At 43.4% G+C, this 20,675-nt stretch overlaps 3 protein-coding genes and 1 long non-coding RNA gene across 5 annotated transcripts; 2 read left to right on the top strand and 2 right to left on the bottom strand.

Annotated features, from left to right (window-relative positions):
* Positions 1–4,210: 4,210 nt before the first annotated feature.
* Positions 4,211–6,846, top strand: COX6A1 (cytochrome c oxidase subunit 6A1). Its single transcript, XM_082699727.1, has 3 exons — positions 4,211–4,705; positions 4,855–4,997; positions 6,572–6,846. The coding sequence occupies exons 1-3, from the start codon at positions 4,597–4,599 to the stop codon at positions 6,653–6,655; spliced, it is 336 nt and encodes a 111-aa protein (XP_082555853.1). The 5' UTR covers positions 4,211–4,596; the 3' UTR covers positions 6,656–6,846.
* On the bottom strand, positions 5,416–10,771 carry TRIAP1 (TP53 regulated inhibitor of apoptosis 1). Of its 2 annotated transcripts, XR_014302943.1 has the most exons (3): positions 10,585–10,771; positions 9,464–9,617; positions 5,416–5,427 (listed from the first exon to the last, which is right to left on the bottom strand). XR_014302943.1 is itself a non-coding variant. In XM_082699730.1 (2 exons), the coding sequence occupies exons 1-2, from the start codon at positions 10,729–10,731 to the stop codon at positions 9,534–9,536; spliced, it is 231 nt and encodes a 76-aa protein (XP_082555856.1). In that variant the 5' UTR covers positions 10,732–10,759; the 3' UTR covers positions 7,490–9,533. The 2 variants fall into 2 exon arrangements, 1 of the variants encoding a protein (XP_082555856.1); XM_082699730.1 differs by lacking the exon at positions 5,416–5,427 and having other exon boundaries at positions 7,490–9,617; positions 10,585–10,759.
* A 52-nt stretch (positions 10,772–10,823) lies between these two features.
* On the top strand, positions 10,824–19,627 carry GATC (glutamyl-tRNA amidotransferase subunit C). Its single transcript, XM_082699726.1, has 4 exons — positions 10,824–10,908; positions 10,985–11,157; positions 17,311–17,414; positions 19,227–19,627. Exons 1-4 carry the CDS (start codon positions 10,828–10,830, stop codon positions 19,277–19,279), a joined length of 411 nt encoding a protein of 136 aa, XP_082555852.1. The 5' UTR covers positions 10,824–10,827; the 3' UTR covers positions 19,280–19,627.
* LOC309848306 lies at positions 13,023–16,000 on the bottom strand. The gene is made up of 2 exons (XR_014302949.1): positions 13,953–16,000; positions 13,023–13,740 (listed from the first exon to the last, which is right to left on the bottom strand). It is a non-coding gene; the product is annotated as an uncharacterized lncRNA (long non-coding RNA).
* Positions 19,628–20,675: the final 1,048 nt, after the last annotated feature.

The raw sequence follows: 20,675 nt of genomic DNA, 5'->3' as shown, positions 1-20,675 counted from the left end.
TAGAGCACCAGAGACCTTAGTGGCTTCAGCATGAGCATAAACATCGCCAGCTGCCAGAGAGGATGACGTCAAATCCAGGCCTGGCTGGCTGTGGCCTTGGGGAGGCTCCCTGCACAGAGTGGCTTGGTGCTGGGGGTCACTGTGAGAGGCAGCACAAGCTGGCGACTGCCACCTCAGTACCCTGAGGACACATTTGATGGTTCTGTCCATTCTCAAGGACCCCACGACTTGAAATATTTTTCTTTCCAAAACCCACTGATGTCAGAAATTAGATAGCTATTCCTTTTCTTTTCAGAGCCTCAGATCAGCATGAACTTGACAAGGTGACCTCTTAGGCTTGGTATCATTCTACCTAAAGCAAACCCTGTATGGCTTTGAGGTTAAAAGAACTGGCTTGAGTCCCAGACTGTCTGGGTCTAAAGCACCTGTGTAAAGATTCTGACTGTGGTCAATTTCCTACACCTCCCAGAGTCTCAGTTTTCTTATATGAAAATTGGGTAGAATAGTATCTGATTCACAGGATCTTGGTTGGGATTAATGTATATTCAGTGAATGCCTATTGTGTGCCAAGTGTGGGGTTCATACCAGTGAACAAAACAGTCCGTGCCCCCTGGTGTTTGGTGAAGGAAAGCAGACAATAAACCAATAAATATTTAATACAACAGATGGTGGTAAGTGCTATGAAGATAGATAAGGCACAGTAAGGAGGATAGAGTGTCAGGGTAGGGAGGAGTTATTTCACTTCTGGGTGGTCTGGGAAGGACTTTCTGAACAGAGGACTTCTGAGCAGACTCCTGAGGGAAATGAGGATGCAATTCATGGGGCCATCCGGAGAAAACTCTTCCAGGTAGAGAAATGAGCAAGTGCAACAGTCCTGAGGCAGGAACATGGGTGGAACGTCCAAGGAAAGTCAAGAAGGCCAATGTAGCTGGAGTGAAATGGGCAAGGGGGCAGGGAGAAAGGATGATGTGAGAGAGGTGACTGGGGGCACCTCCTAGGTAACTAGGGACTCTCCTAGGGTGACTAGGGACTGAGTGGACAACTCAGTACCCTACTCTAAGAACTTTGATATTTACTCTGAGTGAGATGGGAACCATAGGAAGATTTTGAGCCAAAATAGATGATCTGACAGATTTTATTTACTTAAGATTTACTTATTTATTTATTTGACACAGAGAGAGACAATGAGAGAGGGGATATAAGTAGGGGGAGTGGGAGAGGGAGAAGCAGGTTTCCTGTCAAGCAGGGATCCTGATGCGGGACTTGATCCCAGGACCCTGGGACCATGACCTGAGCTGAAGGCAGACACTCAATGACTGAGCCACCCAGGTGCCCCAATCTGACAGATTTTAAAGGATCCTTCTGACTGGCATGTAGAAAATGGACTGGAGGGGAACCAGGTAGCAGGAAGACCAGTCAGAAGGCTGTTATTGTTGTCCAGGAGAGAGATGAGAACACCTTTGATCAAAATGGTAGCACCAGGCAGTAGGAAATGGTCAGATTCTGGATGTGCCTGAAGGAAGAGCTGGCAGGATTTGGCTGATGGATTGGATATAAAGTGTATGTGTATGTGTGTTTGTGTGTGTGTGTACATGAGAGAGAGAGAGAGTGAGTGTTGAGTCAAAGATGACTCCAAAGTGTTTAACTTGAGGAATGAAATAGTCACTTAGTGAGGTGGGGAAGACAGTTTGTATGAAGTGCTCACCATGGATGTGGGCACAAAATAAATAAATGCCCAATAAATATTAGATATTCTTTGTGTTTTTGATTTTGGTGTCCCGAGCTATCCAAACTCAGTCACCTGAGGTTCTGGGAATGATGAACATACCCGAGAAAAACACCATAAGCATCATGCTTAATATGTTTGTTGTGAGCCAAGCACATGATAGAATGTTTACTTAGCAGTACCACCCTACAAAGTGTACAAAAGGCCTATGAGAAAATGAGTATCTGTAGAGTTTTTAATATATTTCAGACATTTTTCATTGATTCTTTTCCCCACCACTAGAATGTGAGTTACATGAGAGACATCTTACACCTACTGTGTACTACCACACATGCCTGGAACATAGCAGGCACCTTGGTTAATATTTATGGAATGAAATCTCATGATTATAGATGGAGGCTGAGTAACATCCGAAGGTGGAGCTGGGTTCTGATAAATATTTATTTGATAGAGGGATGAATAAATGGGTATTACATTCTCATTTTGGAGAAGAGGAACCAGGTGGTGGCAGACCAAAGAACTGAACCCAGGATATCCTGATCCTTGAGTGTGGACCCTTTCCATGGCCACACTGTGGAGCTTCATAATGTGGCCCTTTGGCTGTGTTTGAGGACGCCTAGGAATTTGATGATCCTGATGATCCTGACAGCATACTATGTAAAAAAGCCCTGGCTACTAAGAGAAAGAGCGAGCTAATGCAAGATCAGATTGTGATGCTCTAGTAACATGATCCTAAATTTTTTTAAAAGATTTTATTTATTTATTTGACAGACAGAGATCACAAGTAGGCAGAGAGGCAGGCAGAGAGAGAGAGAGAGGAGGAAGCAGGCTCTCCACGGAGCAGACAGCCCAATGCGGGGCTCGATCTCAGGCCCCTGGGATCATGACCTGAGCTGAAGGCAGAGGCTTTAACCCACTGAGCCACCCAGGCGCCCCACATGATCCTAAATTTTTGTCTTCATGAAACTGCATAGCTTAGGTTGCGCAGGGTGTAAAGGATGGAAACAGAATGTGAATCCAGTCTTCCCACACCAGTGTCCTATTTGTTCTCCTACTTAGATTTTTAACGTGGGGTACAAGGACTCTTGAGGGGGGTGTCTCTGGATGTACTTTATGGTACATTCTTCCTACAACATTGTGTGCTTAGGAGCAGGTGCATTTTTTGGGGAAGGGGTTCATAGCTTTTCATTACATTCTCAAAGAGGCCTATGATCCAAAAGTTTCCTTACATTTTCTCTTATGAATTTTTTTTTTAAGATTTTATTTATTTATTTGAGAGAGAGATCACAGGTAGGCAGAGAGGCTGGCAGAGAGAGAGAGGGGGAAGCAGGCTCCCCGCTGAGCAGGGAGCCCAATGTGGGACTCGATCCCATGACCCTGAGATCATGACCTGAGCCGAAGGCGGTGGCTTAACCCACTGAGCCACTCAGGCGCCCCCTCTCTTATGAATTTTTTGGGGGGCTTCAAAAAACCCTCAAATTTATTCTCTCAGAGTTCTGGAGGCTAGAAGTCCAAAATCAAGGTGTTAGCAGGACCATGTTCCCTCTGAATGGCCTCTCGGGAAAACCCATACCGTGTCTCTTCCAGCTTGTCTTGTGGCCACATCACTCCAATCTCTACCTCAGTCATAACATTGCCTTCTCTATTATTATTATTATTTTAATTAAAAAAATTTTTAAAGATTTTATTTATTTGAGAGACAGCACAAGCAAGGGGGAGGGGTTGAAGGAGAAGGAGAAGCAGACTCCCTGCTGAGCTGGGAGCCAGGTGCGGAACTCAATCCCAGGAAGCTGGGATCATGACCTGAGCCAGAGGCAGACGCTTAAACGACTAAGCCACCCAAGCGCCCCCATATTTTATTATTAAAACTATTTTTAGATGAGAAGAAAGACAAAAGAACTAGGGGAAGAGGACTGAAGAGGCAAAACATGCTAATTTTTGTTTCCAGAATTTCAAGAGAAGGCTAACGTGACGAAAAAAGCCGAAAGTTAAAGATGTTGAGGCAGGGGCGCCTGGGTGGCTCAGTGGGTTAAGCCTCTGCCTTCGGCTCAGGCCATGATCTTGGGGTCCTCGGATGGAGCCCCGCGTCGGGCTCTCTGCTCAGCGGGAAGCTTGCTTCTCCCTCTCTCTCTGTCTGCTTCTCTGCCTAGTTGTGATCTCTGTCTGTCAAATAAAATCTTGTAAAAAAAAAAAAAAAAAAAAGATGTTGAGGCAGGATTAATATCCAGATCTTCTGGTACCAATTCCAGGGCTCCTTCTGGTTCCCGTTGTTTTCATTCATTCATTCATTCATTCACTCACTCATTCATTTGTACCGAGTACCTGCTCTGTGCCAGGTACAATTCCAGACTCTGGGAATGGTGCTGTGGAAAACTCCAGCATCAAAGAGTTTATATTCTAGTAGGGGAGGCAGACATAATAATGATGACGATTATTACGTCAAGTGCAAAGAAAAACAGCGTCACAGAACGGGGAGGAACAGGAATGGCATTTTAGATGGGGTGTTCTGAGCTCAGAACTTCCAGTTAGTCGCTGTCCGCGGACTCCAACTGAGACAGCACTTCCGAAGGCCAGCTTGCCCCGCCCCAATAAACCTCTCTTTCGCGCTTAGCCTCGCCTAGCCGCACCGGGGTGGGGACTGTGCGGAGAGGGGCGTGCACACGGTGGGTGGAGAGCGCATGCTCCCTCGAGATGCGTGGCTCTGGGGATTTTAACTAGAACTCCGACCGTCTGGAGGAGAGTACGCACGCTCCTCGCCTTAAGGCGAGTGGGAAAGATCCGCCCAGTAGGAGTTTGCTTTTGAGGTTGTGGTCCCGCCCCCAGCCCAATTTCTACTTCCGCTTCCGGCGCTGAGGCTGTCCAGCTTGAAAATGGCGGCGGCGGCGTCTCCTCTGTTGCGGTTGTCTGGGCTGCTAGGTCGGTCCGGGGCACAGCTGCAGCGGCCCATGTCCAGTGGCGCCCACGGCGAGGAGGGCTCAGGTACTGGAGCTGCGGTTCGCGGGGCGGGCCTCAGTCCCACTCGAGCGAGGCGGGGCAGGACTGTGACCTTGGCTTGAGGTCTTGGGGGAGGCGGGGTGAGACCCGGACGGGGTCCCCATCAGGCCTGAGCGGTTGTGCCTCCTTTGCAGCACGCATGTGGAAGGCTCTCACCTACTTCGTAGCGCTCCCCGGCGTGGCTGTGAGCATGCTGAATGTCTTCCTGAAGTCGCAACATGGAGAGCATGAGAGACCCGAGTTCGTCGCCTACCCTCATCTCCGCATCAGGTCCAAGGTAGGCCTTTGTAGCCTCTTCCAGCATCAATTCCCGTTTTATTACAAATGCCTAGTCTAAGTTCTTCATTCTCTAAAATCGTGCGAAATTTTTCATTTAATTTTTACAAATTTTTATTTTCTCCGGTTTTATGGAAATGTAACAGACTTGGGGGGAGTCACATCTGTTTTCTTTTTCAAGGTCATACAGTAAGTGCCCTTCAGATTTCTTTTTTTTTTTTTTTTCTGACCCATCCGCCCTCTGCCTTCTCATACTCTTCTGAAAAGGTTGTCCCTTGTATGAGACTTAGAGATTAGGGAATCTCCCTTAGAGCGGCAAAATCTGAAGGTGATTCACCCTTCTATGACCTGGGCATCTGACAGGTACTAGCTGCATGATGAAGAGACTAAAAGCTTCTCCTGTTCCTACCTCTGCTAGTTATTTTCACAACTGTTTTATCCTTTGCTATTGGTGTAGATGTAATCATTTGTTTTTCATTGCTTTTTGTAAGTATTCTTAACAAGATGCCCTGCTGGCTCTTTAATAACTATAACATCATTTAGCCAAGATAGGACTGGCCTTAACAGAAACTTAAGCTAGATTCTTAGATTCAGAAAGAATTTTTGAGTCTGAGCCCCACTCCCACCCTTGTACAAAGATGCAGAAGTCACTTAATCATAGTTTTTAACCTCAGTACTATTGACATTTGGGTCTGCATAATTCTTGTTGTGGCAAGGGGCTATCCTTGGAGTCCTAGGATATTTAACAGCATCCTTGACCTTTACCCACTGGATGCCCTCTCCCAGATGTCTCTAAATATTGCCCCATGTCCTTGGAGGGGCAAAATCATCCAGGTTTGGAAACCACTGCCCTAGAGCAATGTTTTTTCAAAGGCAGCATACAAAAAATTGAGGGTAGGTTGCAGTTTCCAATCCAGAGGTTTGTTTTAGATCTGGAACGAAGACCAAATCTACATTTAAATAAGCATCTTCTAGGGGCGCCTGGGTGGCTCAGTGGGTTAAAGCCTCTGCCTTCAGCTCAGGTCATGATCCCAGGGTCCTGGGATCGAGCCCTGCATTGGGGTTCTCTGCTCGGCAGGGAGCCGGCTTCCTCCTCTCTCTCTGCCTGCCTCTCTGCCTCCTTGTGATCTCTGTCTGTCAAATAAATAAATAAATAAAATCTTAATAAATAAATAAATAAATAAATAAATAAGCATCTTCTCTTGTTTACCTCTACCATACAGATAGGATGATGTGAAGATTACACTTCCACAAACACCGCAGTGCCAGAGAGAGGCTTATGAATAATGAACTTGAGTTTGCCTTTCCTGTTGTCTACTTTAAAAGCTCTCCTGAAAGTTAAAAGAGCTCCCATAAATTATGGGAAGGCTGAAATACCCCAATAGTTAAAGGACTAATTATCATTTTTGTTTTTGACAGAGATCACAAGTAGGCAGAGAAGCAGGCAGAGAGAGAGGAGGAGTATCATTTTGTTTTTATGTATAGTCTGTCACTTACCGATATCTGAAGCAGTTCATGGCAGTGCTATTCTGAATTCTTTTCTGGAATTGCCTAATTGACATCTTCACTCCACAGCCCTTTCCCTGGGGAGATGGTAATCATACTCTATTCCATAACTCTCACGTGAATCCACTTCCAACCGGCTATGAAGATGAATAGAACCTGGACCACCACCCAGTGGGGACCACAGCATTGGTTTGGACCATGGCTCTGCACACGGACCAGAAAAGTCTATGGGACCATAAGCTCACCTTCCTTACTTGTATCAAATGATGACCAGTATACTGATCTTCCATCCCTTTGCTTGTGGCAGGAGATGGCTTAAATAAATAACTTAGATTGGTCAATGATCTGAGAGTTGCATTTTTTGGTGTTTTTCCTCCGAAATCAGCATTATTTTTGTTTCTATAATGAAGGTTTATGGCTCCTGTGTACAGGCCTCTGGATCACAGTGTTTGTAACAGTCTTGTCCTTGGTTTCTTATACCTGGGGTAGGTAAAGCAAAGCAACCGTAAGTGGAACTAATTTAAGTATCAAGATTGGGTCCTGACAGACTTTGGGTGGCAAAGATACTGAGTGGCCAGTAGAATGAGTGGCAGTTTACATCTCAAAGAGGTATCTTTTGATTCTCCAGAGGAAGTGCTTAGTCTTTGTCCTGGCTTTCTCTTATTCCATTCCACCAGCATTTGCTGAAGAATATTCCCTGTAGTCAGATAATTGTCTCCACAAGTGTCAAGTTCTCATTTTGGGGTCATCTCTTAGCACCTTGAAGACTGGAAGGGTCAGAAACTTTTGGAGAAATAAAGGCAGTATGGGGAGTCCTGGGTGGTTCAGTCGATGAAAGGTCTGCTTTCGGCTCAGGTCATGATACCAGAGTCCAGCATCAGTCTCCCTGCTCAGCTGGGAGTGCTTCTCCCTCTGCCTGCTCTTCTCCCTGCTTGTGTGTTCTCTCTGACAAATAAACAAAATCTTGAAAAAATAAAATAAAGGCAGTTTTACACATTTTTGCATATAGCATTAGCTTTATTTGTTTCTAGAATTAAAACCTCTCCATAGCATTAAGAATTAGGGAGAAATAATAACAACAGTAACAAAGTCACCCTTACAGAGCATTTAACTTCTCAAAATTTAAAGTCCTTGAAGTAGCTGAGATAGATGAAGTCACTATAAAGTCAAAATAGAATGAAGAACAATTGGGCGCCTGGGTGGCTTAGTTGGTTAAGTGTCTGACTTTTGATTGTGGCTGAGGTCATGATTGCAAGGTGGTGAGATTGAGACCTGCATCAGGCCCCATGCTGTGTGGAGCCTCCCTAGATTCTCTGTCTTCTCTCCCTCTTTATTATTCCCTCAGTAGCAGTTACAATGAAAGAACATGGTTGGCTTGGCTCAACCAGACACTTTTGTAAGAAGATTCAAGAAGCTACCAGGTTTTGGCATTGCATAGTACTTAAAGTATACTGGTACTGCAAAGGTGAGGCATATGGAAACACAGGGTGTGAAAGCCTTTTATAGTAAGGGAGAAAAGGATCCCTGCTATCTTTTCCATTTTGTGATCTAACCACAGCCTGTGCTTGTGCTTCCAAGTCTCCATAGAACCGTTTTACTTTGCTGAGTCTGAGTTCAGGACTTGACTTTGGCTTGCTGCCTGGCCTCCCTCAGCTGGACTTCAAGTAACTTTTATAATTCTTGTATAATAGACCATAACCAGTCAAAACATAAATGCAGAATGTATTGAAATGACATTCAGGACTAGTCATGTTAAATATGAAGCAGTCACATAAACTGGAGCGAGGCTAATACAATTTCTACTTTCTGTAAGTTGTTTCATACTATATTGGGTATATATAATTGAACCAGATTACTCAAGACCTACAATTTTGGTGACTACTTGACATTTCAAAGTGTGTTAAGTGCCCACCTGATCCTGACATTTTGTGTGCAGGTACAGAAGCATATTAAGTTGTGTAACTTATTGTGGAAATAAATTTTAGAAATCAGTGAGGTTTCTCATTGTTTTAGCACACTATTGACCTTAGATAAATTTTCACTTTTTCTTCACCTTTAAATTATAAAACAAAACTCTCCAGTGTACATATGGGATATGTGAGGTTGCAGTATAATACTTGTTCCGTAAAGTGCACTGAGTTCTCCAGGGGCAAATAATGAAACTAAGTATTACAATTTATTCCATCTTCATGATTACAGACATTATAGGGCAGGGTGGGTACACAAAGCAAATAGGACAAATTTCTCCCATTTAACGAGATGCAGCATTTTGGCAGTTTTATGATAATACAGGATGGCTTAATTAATTGACTTGGGCTAAAAGCTGGCAAAAGCAAATCTTGGCAATTTAAGATCTTCCTTCATTGTTATTCCAATAATCTTCATTCCTAAACTACACTAGGAGTTCCGAAATGGTGTGTACTGTAACATTCTTCAAGCTTTCACATCTTAATCAGAAATCTGACATCTCTTCTTAAGGCAGGGAACTCTTAAAGCTGTCTTCCTTTTGGCTAACTCAGTCCACGAGCAATCTTAAAAGTTATTATAAAAGTAAAATCGTGCTCCCAAGCATTGATTAAAACCGTTGTGCTGGGATCCCTTTTCAGAGCCTTAGCTCCCTGAGAGGAAAGAGAGATCCTAACAAATTGCTTCCATGAATAATAACCCTAGTACAATGTACCTAATGTCCTTCCCAGCAAAACTCAAGAAGTCAGGCAACCCTGATCATCCTGACAAGTTTATCAGTATTTACATAAAAAAAGGATATTTAAAGCTGATCCCACACCAAGTATTGCAACCATAGTCCTAAGCAATCATTCAGTTTAAGCACATGGAGTTCATGTACGATGCCAGAGCAAGTGAGAAATCTCAAAGCAAAGAGTGATGGTTCATCATCTTTTACAAGTGAGGAAATCAATGAGGAAAGAAGACTACTGCCTCCTAAACTCATCAAATCCGTGGCTTAATTGACGAAATCCAGTGTCCTCAATTTCCTGATTGGAGGAGTCTATTTTCAAGGGGACTGTCAAGGTCAAGAAGAGCTTTCAGGCTTTTCTTTGCTATGGCCCATAAATTCCAGTCCTTCAATGGGAATCTCCTTCTCCTTTATTGCTTTCTGATGGAGGAGAAAACACATGACACAGGTCTGTAAGAAGCTTGAGGACCAAACTTTGTAAATATGATGGTGCAAAAGTAAATCACATGGGACCAAGACAACACCCAACGATGATTAAAGACCTGTACTTTTTTTTTTTAACCTGAGTGCGATTATGGAGAAATTAGATGTAAGACCAGAGAGCGACTGGAAAGGAGTTGTGAGGAACCATCAACGTTTCAGATGTGGAATTTAAAAAGGATCTCCACTCCGTTATGACAGACAACAAAATTCAAATCTGAGTTCCAGGACAGCGGCTATGTGACTTTGGGCAAGCCTCATTTTCCTGTCTATAAATGGGATAAAGATAGCAACTTGCAACTACCCTGAGGATCATTTAAGTTGACTAACTGGGAATGTTGTGCCCACTGAGGTTCTTAAAATCCAAAGCAGTTTCACATTCACTGAACTAGAATGAAAATTTCCTAGCGGGTTGAGAGATTTAACAGGCCAAAGAAGGAATTACAACAACAAAATGAGATCCTCATGTCTAACAGGCCAGATTCTAACACCCCTCTTCAACCCCCAACACTAATAGTGAAATAGCGCACCACCGCAAAAATCAAGGAAACGATTCTGGTGAACATGAACTAATAATCACTTCGTATTTGGGGAACATTCCATGTATAAAATACGAACAACTATGCGCACTTTGCGAGTTTAGGACGAGCACCAAATGAACCAAAGAATATCCCTGTGCTCTGTAATGTAACACACATTGTAAAAATATTTAACTTTGTCATTCAGAGAGATACCGGGCGGCCTTGGTGGTGATAATGGGGAGAGAGCTCCTGCTACTGTTCTCACTGAAGCTTTTCTTCACCGTTCCCATCCCAACCTCCGCTAATTACTACCCGTGTGGCCGGGGACACCGCAGAGATAACCAGGGGGGTAGACACGAAAGGGCTCTGGCCACCTAAGGGCTCACCTGAACACACTGCTGATAGCGCTTGAAGAGGTCGGTGCACGGGTCTCCGGAGCCGTCCCCCTTGAGGAACTTCTCGGCAAACCAGCGATTGAAGCACTGGTCGTACTCGCGCTTCATGTCGGTGCAGGCCTCCCCTACGCTATTCATGGCGGCGGCGGCAGTAGCGGCGCGCTCTGATGTCGTCACTCTTGAGTGCGTCGCTCGGCTTTACGTGGAGACGCACTACGGCGGCTGAAGAGAGAAATGTGGCCCCTGGCGACGAGGCTGGGCCTTCGGTCCTGGTTGGGCTGGCGCCGGGGCTTCACCTCCAAGGCGGATCCTCAGGTAAAGGCCGGGGGCGTCAAGCGGGTGGCGGAGCAGGCCCCACCCGTGACCCCTGTTCTCCGCCTCATCCCTCCAGGGTAGTGGCCGGGTTACGGCCGAGGTGATCGAACACCTGGAGCGTCTAGCGCTTGTGGACTTCGGCAGCCAAGAGGCCGTGGCACGGTTGGAGAAAGCCATCGCCTTTGCCGACCGGCTCTGCGCGGTGGACACCGACGGGGTGGAGCCCATGGAATCCGTACTGGAGGACAGGTAAACACTCGCGGCTTTGTCAAAGACCTGTCTGACCCTGACCCTGAAGCCTTGCCTGTGGCGCCTTCGCAGACATTTGAGGTGGCGATCATTAGTGTGTCCTTTCACAGAAGGGAAAAGAGCTTTAGCGAGATGGAAGAACTTGTCCACGGTCTCCCCGTGGTAAGTTTTATGGTTTCCTTTGTTCATTATGGGTCCTATCACTGGCGTTTAAAGTCCTCGAGGCCTCCCAGTGTAGCTAGGAACCATGACCGAACTGCTAATCATCGCCTTTGAGGCCCTACTTCTCAGACTCCTTGCCTGCAGTAGCTCGGGCGTACTGCTCTTTTTATTGCATCTGCATTAGCTTTCTTACTATTTCTCCAACATGGCAAATTTGTTTCTTGTCTAGAATCTTTGCATTTGCTATTCCCCTTTCCTTGGGCAGCCTATTTCCTTGGCAGGTCGTAAGGCCTCTCCAAATATCCTCTCCCTTAACAATCACCGAACCCCTGATCCTGTTGGATTTTCTCCAATTTATTGATTATCTTATTTTTGTTGATCTGTCTCTTGTTAATAGAATGTGAGCTCCTGTTTGACTTGCTTACTTGTTAGATTCCTGTCCCAAAATATGGCCTTGTACATATCCTCTGACCTAGTGGTTCCTGTGGAAACATCTGTAAAAATGCAGCAAGATGTGTATGCACCAGTATTCAGGGCTTCCAGATCTGTTTATAGTACAAAACAAAAAACAACAAAAAGTTCCCAACAGGGGGCACCTGGCCAGCTCTGTCTGCAGAGCATGCTCTGATTTCCAGGTCATGAGTTTGAGCCCCAGTTGGGGGTAGAGTTTACTTAATTTAAAACATTTTTTGAACCCTGAGCAACAAAAAACAGAAACAGCCTAAGTACCTTCCCTGCTAAATACATCATCATGGAATGGAGTATTGACAGTAGTTTAAAAATAATGCAATGGGGGGCGCCTGGGTGGCTCAGTGGGTTAAAGCCTCTGCCTTCGGCTCAGGTCATGATCCCAGGGTCCTGGGATCGAGCCCCACCTTGGGCTCTCTGCTCCGCGGGGAGCCTGCTTTTCCCTCTCTCTGCCTGCTTCTCTGCCTATTTGTGATCTCTGTCAAATAAATAAATAAATCTTAAAAAAAATAATGCAATAATGCAACTATACTGATATGAAAAGATATATTTAGTGAAAAAGGTAAAGTTCAGAACATTGTGTGTGGGATTATCAGTACTTTAATGTGTCCTTTATTTGACATATTCTGGTATATCCATTAACTTTTGTTTTGTTCTCTCAGAGCATGCAAGGAACTGTAATAATAGTTTTAAAGAAAGTGGAAATGCAGAGGAAAATTCTAACTTTTCATCTTATAGTGAGGGCCAAAACACAAATGCCTAAAGGAGCAGAGTAATAACACAAGAAGTGATATAGTATAGTGTAATAGGGAGGGACAGGTCTTTGACAAAGCATTTTGTGAATATTATACTAAAAGGATGCAGTCTCTCCACACTTCTACCAAATTTTGCTATATCTTAATACATTTTTAAAGAAAATGCTCTTTTCTGAAAAGCAGACTTGTTTGCTGGTTGGGACTGCAGTTTCTTGGGTGAATGGGTATGTAGCTCATAAAGACAGAGGCAGTCTACAACTCTGTCCTACCCTTTTCTTGATGGGATTTTTTTAAAAAGATTTATTTATTTTAGAGTGCAGTGTGGTGTGTGGGGGAAGGATCAGAGAGGGAGGGAAATCAGTAGGTTCCTCGCTGAGCAGGGAACCTGATTCTCTGCTCGATCCCAGGACCCTGAGATCATGATCTGAGCTGAAACCAAGAGCAGACACCCAACTGAGCCACCCAGGCTCCCCCTTGATGGTTTTTTTTTTTTTTTTAAGATTTTATTTATTTGACAGACAGAGATCACAAGTAGGCAGAGAGTCAGGCAGAGAGAGAGGAGGAAGCCAAAGGCAGAGGCTTTATCCCACTGAGCCACCCAGGCGCCCCTGTTGAATGTTCTTTAAAGATTTTGAGAGGCAGAAGCAGTCCAGAGCAAGAGGGAGCAACTGTCTCAAGCAGACTCCGCACTGAGCATAGAGCCCAGTGGGGGCCTGTATCTCATGACACTCAGATTACGACCTGAGCTGAAACCAAAAGTCAGAAAATTAGCCAACTGTGCCACCGAGGTCCCCCGCTGTCTGTTCTTTATTAGTATCTTTGGGAAAGGAGGGCATAGAAGCACAAAGAGGAGACAGAATTTCCCAGACCATGTAGAGGGAAACTATAAAGAAATGCAACTATTACTCAAGGAAGAGTTTGTGAAAAAGATGAAGAGAGATTTGTATCTGGTAGCTGGAATAGTGACTTCATATTCAGTGATCTGCAGTCTTGCCATCAACCTGGAAACCAGTTTGAGTTAATTATTCCATTTTAGAGATGTAGCACTTATAGGACACTTTTTTGTTTTTAAAGATTTTATTTTTATTTATTTGACAGAGAGAGACAGCAAGAGAGGGAACACAAGCAGGGGGAGTGGAGAGGGAGAAGCAGGCTTCTCGCTGAGCAGGGAGCCTGATGTGGGGCTCGATCCCAGGACCTGTTTTTTTTTTTTTTTTTTTTAAAGATTTTATTTATTTATTTGACAGAGAGAGATCACAAGTAGGCAGAGAGAGAGAGAGAGAGGAGGAAGCAGGCTCCCTGCTGAGCAGAGAGCCCGATGCGGGACTCGATCCCAGGACCCTGAGATCATGACCTGAGCCGAAGGCAGCGGCTTAACCCACTGAGCCATCCAGGCGCCCCGACCAGGACCTGTTTTTTTGAACATATTGCCTAATGTTTGAAATGGAACCCAATGAAGACAAGTGTTCAACTGTTCTAGGCCACACTAGGTGTAAAAGCACTGACTGGCTATAAGAAATCTCTTGTCATATTAATACCTAACCTTTGGTTTTAGTTAAAAAGCATTTAGTGTCCTTACGTGCCAGGTGCTAAGATTTTATATGCATTGTCTCAATTATCACATACAACTCTGGAAGGTAAACCCTAGTATCTCCTTTATAGATGAAGAAACTGAGGCACAGAAAGCTAGTGTAATATGCCCCAGGGTTTCGCAGTGTAGTAAGAGAATGCAGAACTTGAAATTCAGAGCTTCAGCTCTCAAATACTATTCTAGATATGCCATCTAAAAAGTCAACCCCTAGGTGCCTGAGTGCCTCAGTGGGCTAAGCCTCTGTCTTCAGCTCAGGTCATGATCTCAGGGTCCTGGGATGGAGTCCCACATTGGGCTGTCTGCTCAGCAGAGAGCCCACTTCCCCTCTCTCTGCCTGCCTCTCTGCCTACTGGTGATCTCTCTCTGTGTGTCAAATAAATAAATAAAAATCTTTTTTAAAAAATAAAAAGTCAACCCCTAGAACTTTTATTTTCTCCCATCTCGAGAGACTGACTCAGATGATGACATCTCTGACTGCAGCCAAATACTTCAGTGCTTCAGATGTCCCTCAGGATCTTATCTGAACCAAAAATTCTTAGCCAAATTGATTAACTCATTCCAGTCAAAATCAAACTAGAAATTAATTAGGAAGGAGGGAAAAGGATTGTAGATGATGGAAACAGAATTGTGCCCAGAAAAAAATGACTCCTGGCAGCCTGACACCAGCAGCAGAGCACTCCTGTCTGGTCAGTCCATTGGCCAATAAAGGCATTTCTTCTCCAGTGCTGCTGTAGTGCTTTCCATTAAATTACTTTTTATTAGCATTTCCCACAGTTACTGGTTGAAGTGCTTTGTCTGTGAGTCTTTCTCAACCAGGATTTCATCTGAACCAGAACACGTAAGATTCAAGTAATTCTTTTTTAGTGCTTCCCAGGATAGTATATAATTAATTTTAGCCCACAGTTGATTTATTATCAAAATGGGTGTCCTATAGTATTTGGGCTACAGTTCTCTTGTAGAACCCTGAGAAAGAGAAGTGAGATAGACATTTAGTCAATCAGTAATTGATAGGTACCTGGCCCTGTTTGGGAGTTTTATGCATGATTATGAGATCAAGAAAAGTTAAGCAGGACCTTTGTGGCTCAGTTGGTTAAATGTCTGCCTTTGGATCATGTCATGACCCCACGGTCCTGGGATCAAGTCCTGCATTGGGCTCTCTGCGCAGCTGGGAGCCTGCTTCTCCCTCTTTTTCTGCCTGCCATTTCCCCTGCTTGTGCTCTTTCTCCGACAAATAGATAAATCTTTAAAAAAAAAAAAAAAGGGAAAGAAAAAGTTAAGCAGCTTGCCAAATGAACAATTGATGTGCCACCCTCACAGAGACCCTGAGTTCAGCAGCCTATGATTATGAAAATAGGAAGGTGTTGATTTCTTCTGGAAACAACTCCATCATAAACAGTAATTAGATGAAAATGTGTGGTATTTTAAGGAGTGAATTTTTTCTGGAAACATTAAACAGGAAACCGACTGTCCAATGAGTGAATAAATCAATTGCTATTACATCTACTGTGGAGAAGCAATAGCTTCTAACCACCTATTGGTGGTAGTAGAGTCTCACTTCATCAAACTCCAAGTGCCCAGGAACAGTTAGCAGCCTCCGCTAGGGGCTAGGCAGGTAATGTGTGATCCCAGCAGGTTAAGGGCAGAGGTATACTCTGAATGAGGCCTGGGGACTGAGGTGTGCCCAGGTACGCTCACCCTGAGAGGAGGAGGGGCTGATCAGCACACCCACCTCTTACTGCATTGAGAACACAGGCCCCAATTATCAGATCTTTAAGATTTCATCTTCCCAGCAGTTCTGTGAAGCATTCCACAAATAAGGGAACAGGTACACGGAGAGGATAAGTAGCTTGTACATGTGCTGTGTATGGTCCTGTACATGTGCTGTGTATGGTCCTAAGATTTGAATTTATCTGTGACTCAGGAGCCCAAGGTCTTAGCCATTCTGTTTTATCACCCAGCAGAAATGCAAACTCCAGAAGGTCCAATGTTCACCTTTACAAAGGATTTTTATTTTGTTCTCCCAAGTTTTCATAAGCCTCTATATGGTTAGGGGAAAAAAAATTAAATGCAACCTTTGCTTTTTTGGCAAGAAAGTTAAGGTCTGGAAAGATCCATACTTGTCCAAGGCCACAGAGTCTATCCTGGAATAGACTGCAGCTCTCTACAGTCTGTATCATGAGTGCTTATTGTGTCTGGCCCTAGGGTGGGTGCCACAGAAGAAACAGAAAAATGTCCTTTCCTAAGAGAATCTTAACCATGACAACTTCACCCTCTGCAGCCATTGCCTGGATGTTCATCCTTGCCCTTTTGTCCCATTAGGTTTAGCCCTCAGTCTATGTCTGGCCCAAAGCAGAAAGAGCTTGGCTACTCTATATCAGTGACTGAGGAGACTGCTCATTTTTCAGCTCAAATATCTGAAAGCAGGCTCAGCCTTTTTTTTTTTTTTTTTTCACTTTTAAGCCTTGAAACAGCAGTGAAGCTCCATTGATATGTTCAACTCCTGTTTGGTTTCACTGGTTTGCCATCTGGACACTTTAATGAAGCCAGTAGGCCCAGAGAACAATGAAATATTCATCAGCTGTGCAAGGGCAGGCACTTCCATGTCCATGAAGGTGGCTGCAGTGAAAAACAGCTCATCTTTGGGGTACAAGAACTGTGCTCATTCCAGTCCTGTCACTTGGGACCTAATATCTAAGTCACTTATAGCCACTCTTGAGCAAGTTTCTTCACCTGCCTGGAAGTCCACTTCCCATGCAGCAGTTTCTTACCCATCCTTTAGCAGTGACATCACCTACTCTGAGTACCTGTTCCTTACCCAGGCTGGTTTAGGTGCCCCCTTTCTACTCCCTTGGCAAGCTTTGCTTACCTATTAGACTTAAAACCTTGTAATTGCCTTACCAGTATCCACCAAATGCAGCTTACCCATAGTAATGATACAGGAATATTTATTGAATGTATCAGTCCTGAAGAATGATTACCACTTACCTCACTGAGTGGTTGAGAATCTATAAACTGCCGATAGTTATTTGGTCAACTACTAACCATGCGCTCCTCCATCTTTGAGTAGTGACCATACCTTAAGAATATGCTGCTGTTTCCTCCCATTCTCAACCCTCTTCACCCATGCCATAGAAGCCTATTCTCTGAGAAGGTAACCTTGAGCTTCTGGTTTTGTAGATGTCTGTACTTGAGATCTGACAGTGTGGTAGAAGGTAACTGTGCTGAAGAACTACTACAAAATGCCCATCAAGTTGTGGAGGAGTATTTTGTGGCGCCCCCAGGTATGTGTTCCCCAAAGTGGGTTAACAGATTGTCCCTCAGTGAACTAAGAATATAGAGGGAGCTGTGAGGTCCAAATTTGCTACATAAAAGTACTTTAAGAAGTATAGAGTGGGGGGGCGCCTGGGTGGCTCAGTGGGTTAAGCCACTGCCTTCAGCTCAGGTCATCATCTCAGGGTCCTGGGATCGAGTCCCGCATCGGGCTCTCTGCTCAGCAGGGAGCCTGCTTCCCTTCCTCTCTCTCTGCCTGCCTCTATGCCTACTTGTGATTTCTGTCTGTCAAATAAATAAATAAAATCTTTAAAAAAAAAAAAAAAGTATAGAGTGGGAATTAAGTGAAGGTGGTCAAAAGGTACAAACTTCAACATACAGTAGAATGATTATACTTAATAATACTGTATTCTGTACTTGAAAGTTGCTAAGAGAGTAGATCTTAAAAGTTCTTATCACATGCACAAAACTAATGTGAGATGATAGGTATTAAATACTCTTGTTCTGGTAATCATCTTGATATATATATAATATATATGTATTATATCTATATATAAAATCATTGTGTTGTAGAACTTAGATAATGTTGTGTGTCGATTCTATCCCAATAAAATGGAATGAAAAACCCCACATATATTAACAGTGGGGAAAAAAAAGTTAGGTGGCAGTAGAGTGTAGGGGTCACATTCACCCCTAAGGGCCAGTCTGTAATAGGAATGAGCAAAATGGGGACTGGGGCGGGGAGGTGTGTATGTACATGGTATCAAATCTGAAGCTCAAGCTCTGCGTAAAGGCGCAACTAGCACTCACTGCTTCTCATTCCGTGCCAGACAGTACTGGGAGCCCATTTTCCCTGAGAACCTGGACATACGGCATTTTCATGTGTGTATGTTAGTTCCCAAATTTTAAGTATGGGAACTAATTCCAAGATTTTTTTTAAAAAATAAAATACCATGTAAATAAAACATACCTGCAAGCCATATGCATCCTGTGAGCCATCAGTTTGCAACCTTGTTGTTGAAATTTGCATCTTTAAAATTTACTGTGACTATTTTAAATGAAAACTTAAAAATGACTCTGGGCTAATACTAAAATCCAGAATCTTGGTTGGGTTGGACTTTTTAATCTGCTCAGCAGACAGATGGGTCTTCTGAACTGCCGCACCTTTCTGAATGTTTGGGAATGGGACGAACTTAAGTGCTCAGGTAGATGGTTTTCCAAGTGCGGGTTACAGGTTCAGGAGATCATCTCAGAGAACCATTCTAACTAGCCTCAGAGACAAACATCAGTCCCCCAGCTCAGGGGTTCTCTCTTTGATCAAGACCAGCCAATTAAAGGAAAGCTTTGCTTGAAGCAAGAATGAGAAAGCAAGCTTAGAAAATTGTGGACTCGGCTCTTAATCATACCTTTGATTCACTAAACCACCTCAAATTAACTGAAGAGAAAAAAAGATTTTATAATCTCAGAATCTGATAGTTGTCACTATTTTAGCAGACCTCTCCATTCATCATATATGCTGTTTCTCCAAAAAGAATTCTGTGTCAGACTTCTTGAGACAAAGTGAATTCACAATCACTAGTCTTTCCTTCCACTCCCATATGCATATAACTGGCAACTGTCTCTGCTCCTTACTGAAAAGCATGCACTTATTAGGCTTCAGTTACAACTGTTGTTCTTTCAGACACTCAAAAAAACAGAACAGAAACTACACTTATCTGCATTGCTTATTCTTCATGACAAACCAAGTGATAAGTTAGCTCAGTACAACCAGTTTGGAAGCAGATTCAGCTTTAACATTCTTTCTTGTTACTATTTTCAAACAGGTAATATCTCTTTGCCAAAGCAGGATGAACAAGAGCCTTTTTCAGACAACTGAGTAGCAATTCTGGGAAGGGGTACCCTGTGAACACGTGGAAGCCCAAAGACAGTATTTTGTTATGAACACTAATGGCCCCACTTCAGTCACCTGAAAAAAAACTGATGGTTAAGTATTTTTTAATAACTAACTCTCTGAAGACAGAATTGGGAAATAACCTACCCAAAACAAGGCAATGAATTCCTGCTGCTACTGGAAGTAAGAGATATTGTTACTTTCTGAGGAAATGGATCAAGTATTTATTCACAGGCTGTTCAGTATATAAAGATGTTATCCTCCTTTATCTCCTTCAGAAAGACTGTCTACCAAAGGGCACTTGAGTAAATTTTTCTATTGATGTAACTATTAGACCATGCATCTGATCACTCTGTGATAACCTGTGTTGCACTTTTTAGTTGCTGTTTCTATCAGCCCAAGAAACCTCGTATCTTTACCAAACTCCATTTTGTTCCTGGGTACCCACTTCATTCCCAGCAGAAGGCTTTCTCCTAAGGTCTGAAGAGTACTCAAAGTAGACTCTACAGCTTGTGAACGCTTAACTTGCAGTCATCCACTATCCCACAAAGTGATTACATGCAAAAGGGATGCTAGCCACAGCTAGTTTTTCTGAAAAGAACCTATGACAAAAATAGCTAACAGTGCTGTACTGTATACTAAAAATTTGCCAACAGGGTAGATCTTATATGAAATGCTCTTACCACAAGTAAATCTTAAAGAAGTAGAGAAGAGACTTTGGGAGGTGATGGATATGTTTACAGTCTCGATGGTGGTGACGCTTTCATGGATAAACACTTAACCCCTAATTCAGTGAGTTGTATACATTAAGTACAACTTTTTACATATCTATCTTACTTCAATAAAGTGGCTTTTTAAAAAACAGCCCCAGGCCTGAAACAAAGTAACTTACCCACCCCCACCATGATTACTGAATCCAAGATAGTGGAGGTTTTTGGTTTGTTTTGTGTTTTAAGAAAGCTCAGATACCAAGAATAAATGAAACAGATTTAGGGGCAAAAGTGACAGAACCAAAATTTAAAGATTTTTTTCCTTCCCCTCCAAACTGCCACAGTTGGTTTTAAGAATCTTCAGTCATCTTTATGCTGCTACCAAGTTTAAAAAGTCTGTTTTATTCTTTTCATTCCTTTGCCCTATCTTAAACACTCCCTTCTTTAAGGCAGCTTCTTTTATAAGTTTGGCCTTGAATTGTAAGGTAATCCTGAAGAAACTCTTGAAATTGAAATTCTCAAGCCACCAACATAGCAACTACCTTTGTCCCCAAATAAAGTTACCCACTTCTCCTTACCAGTTGGGTACAAGCTGCTGCTACAACTCAATGACTTTCTTTTTAATCAGTGAGCCTGTTTGGTGAAATCTGTTAACTTAATCAAGGACAACC

The sequence above is a fragment of the Mustela nivalis genome, assembly GCF_964662115.1.
Source record: "Mustela nivalis genome assembly, chromosome: 14".
Taxonomy (NCBI): Eukaryota; Metazoa; Chordata; class Mammalia; order Carnivora; family Mustelidae; genus Mustela; species Mustela nivalis.
Note: the sequence above shows the minus strand (reverse complement) of the source record. Positions and strands in the feature narration are given on the sequence as shown.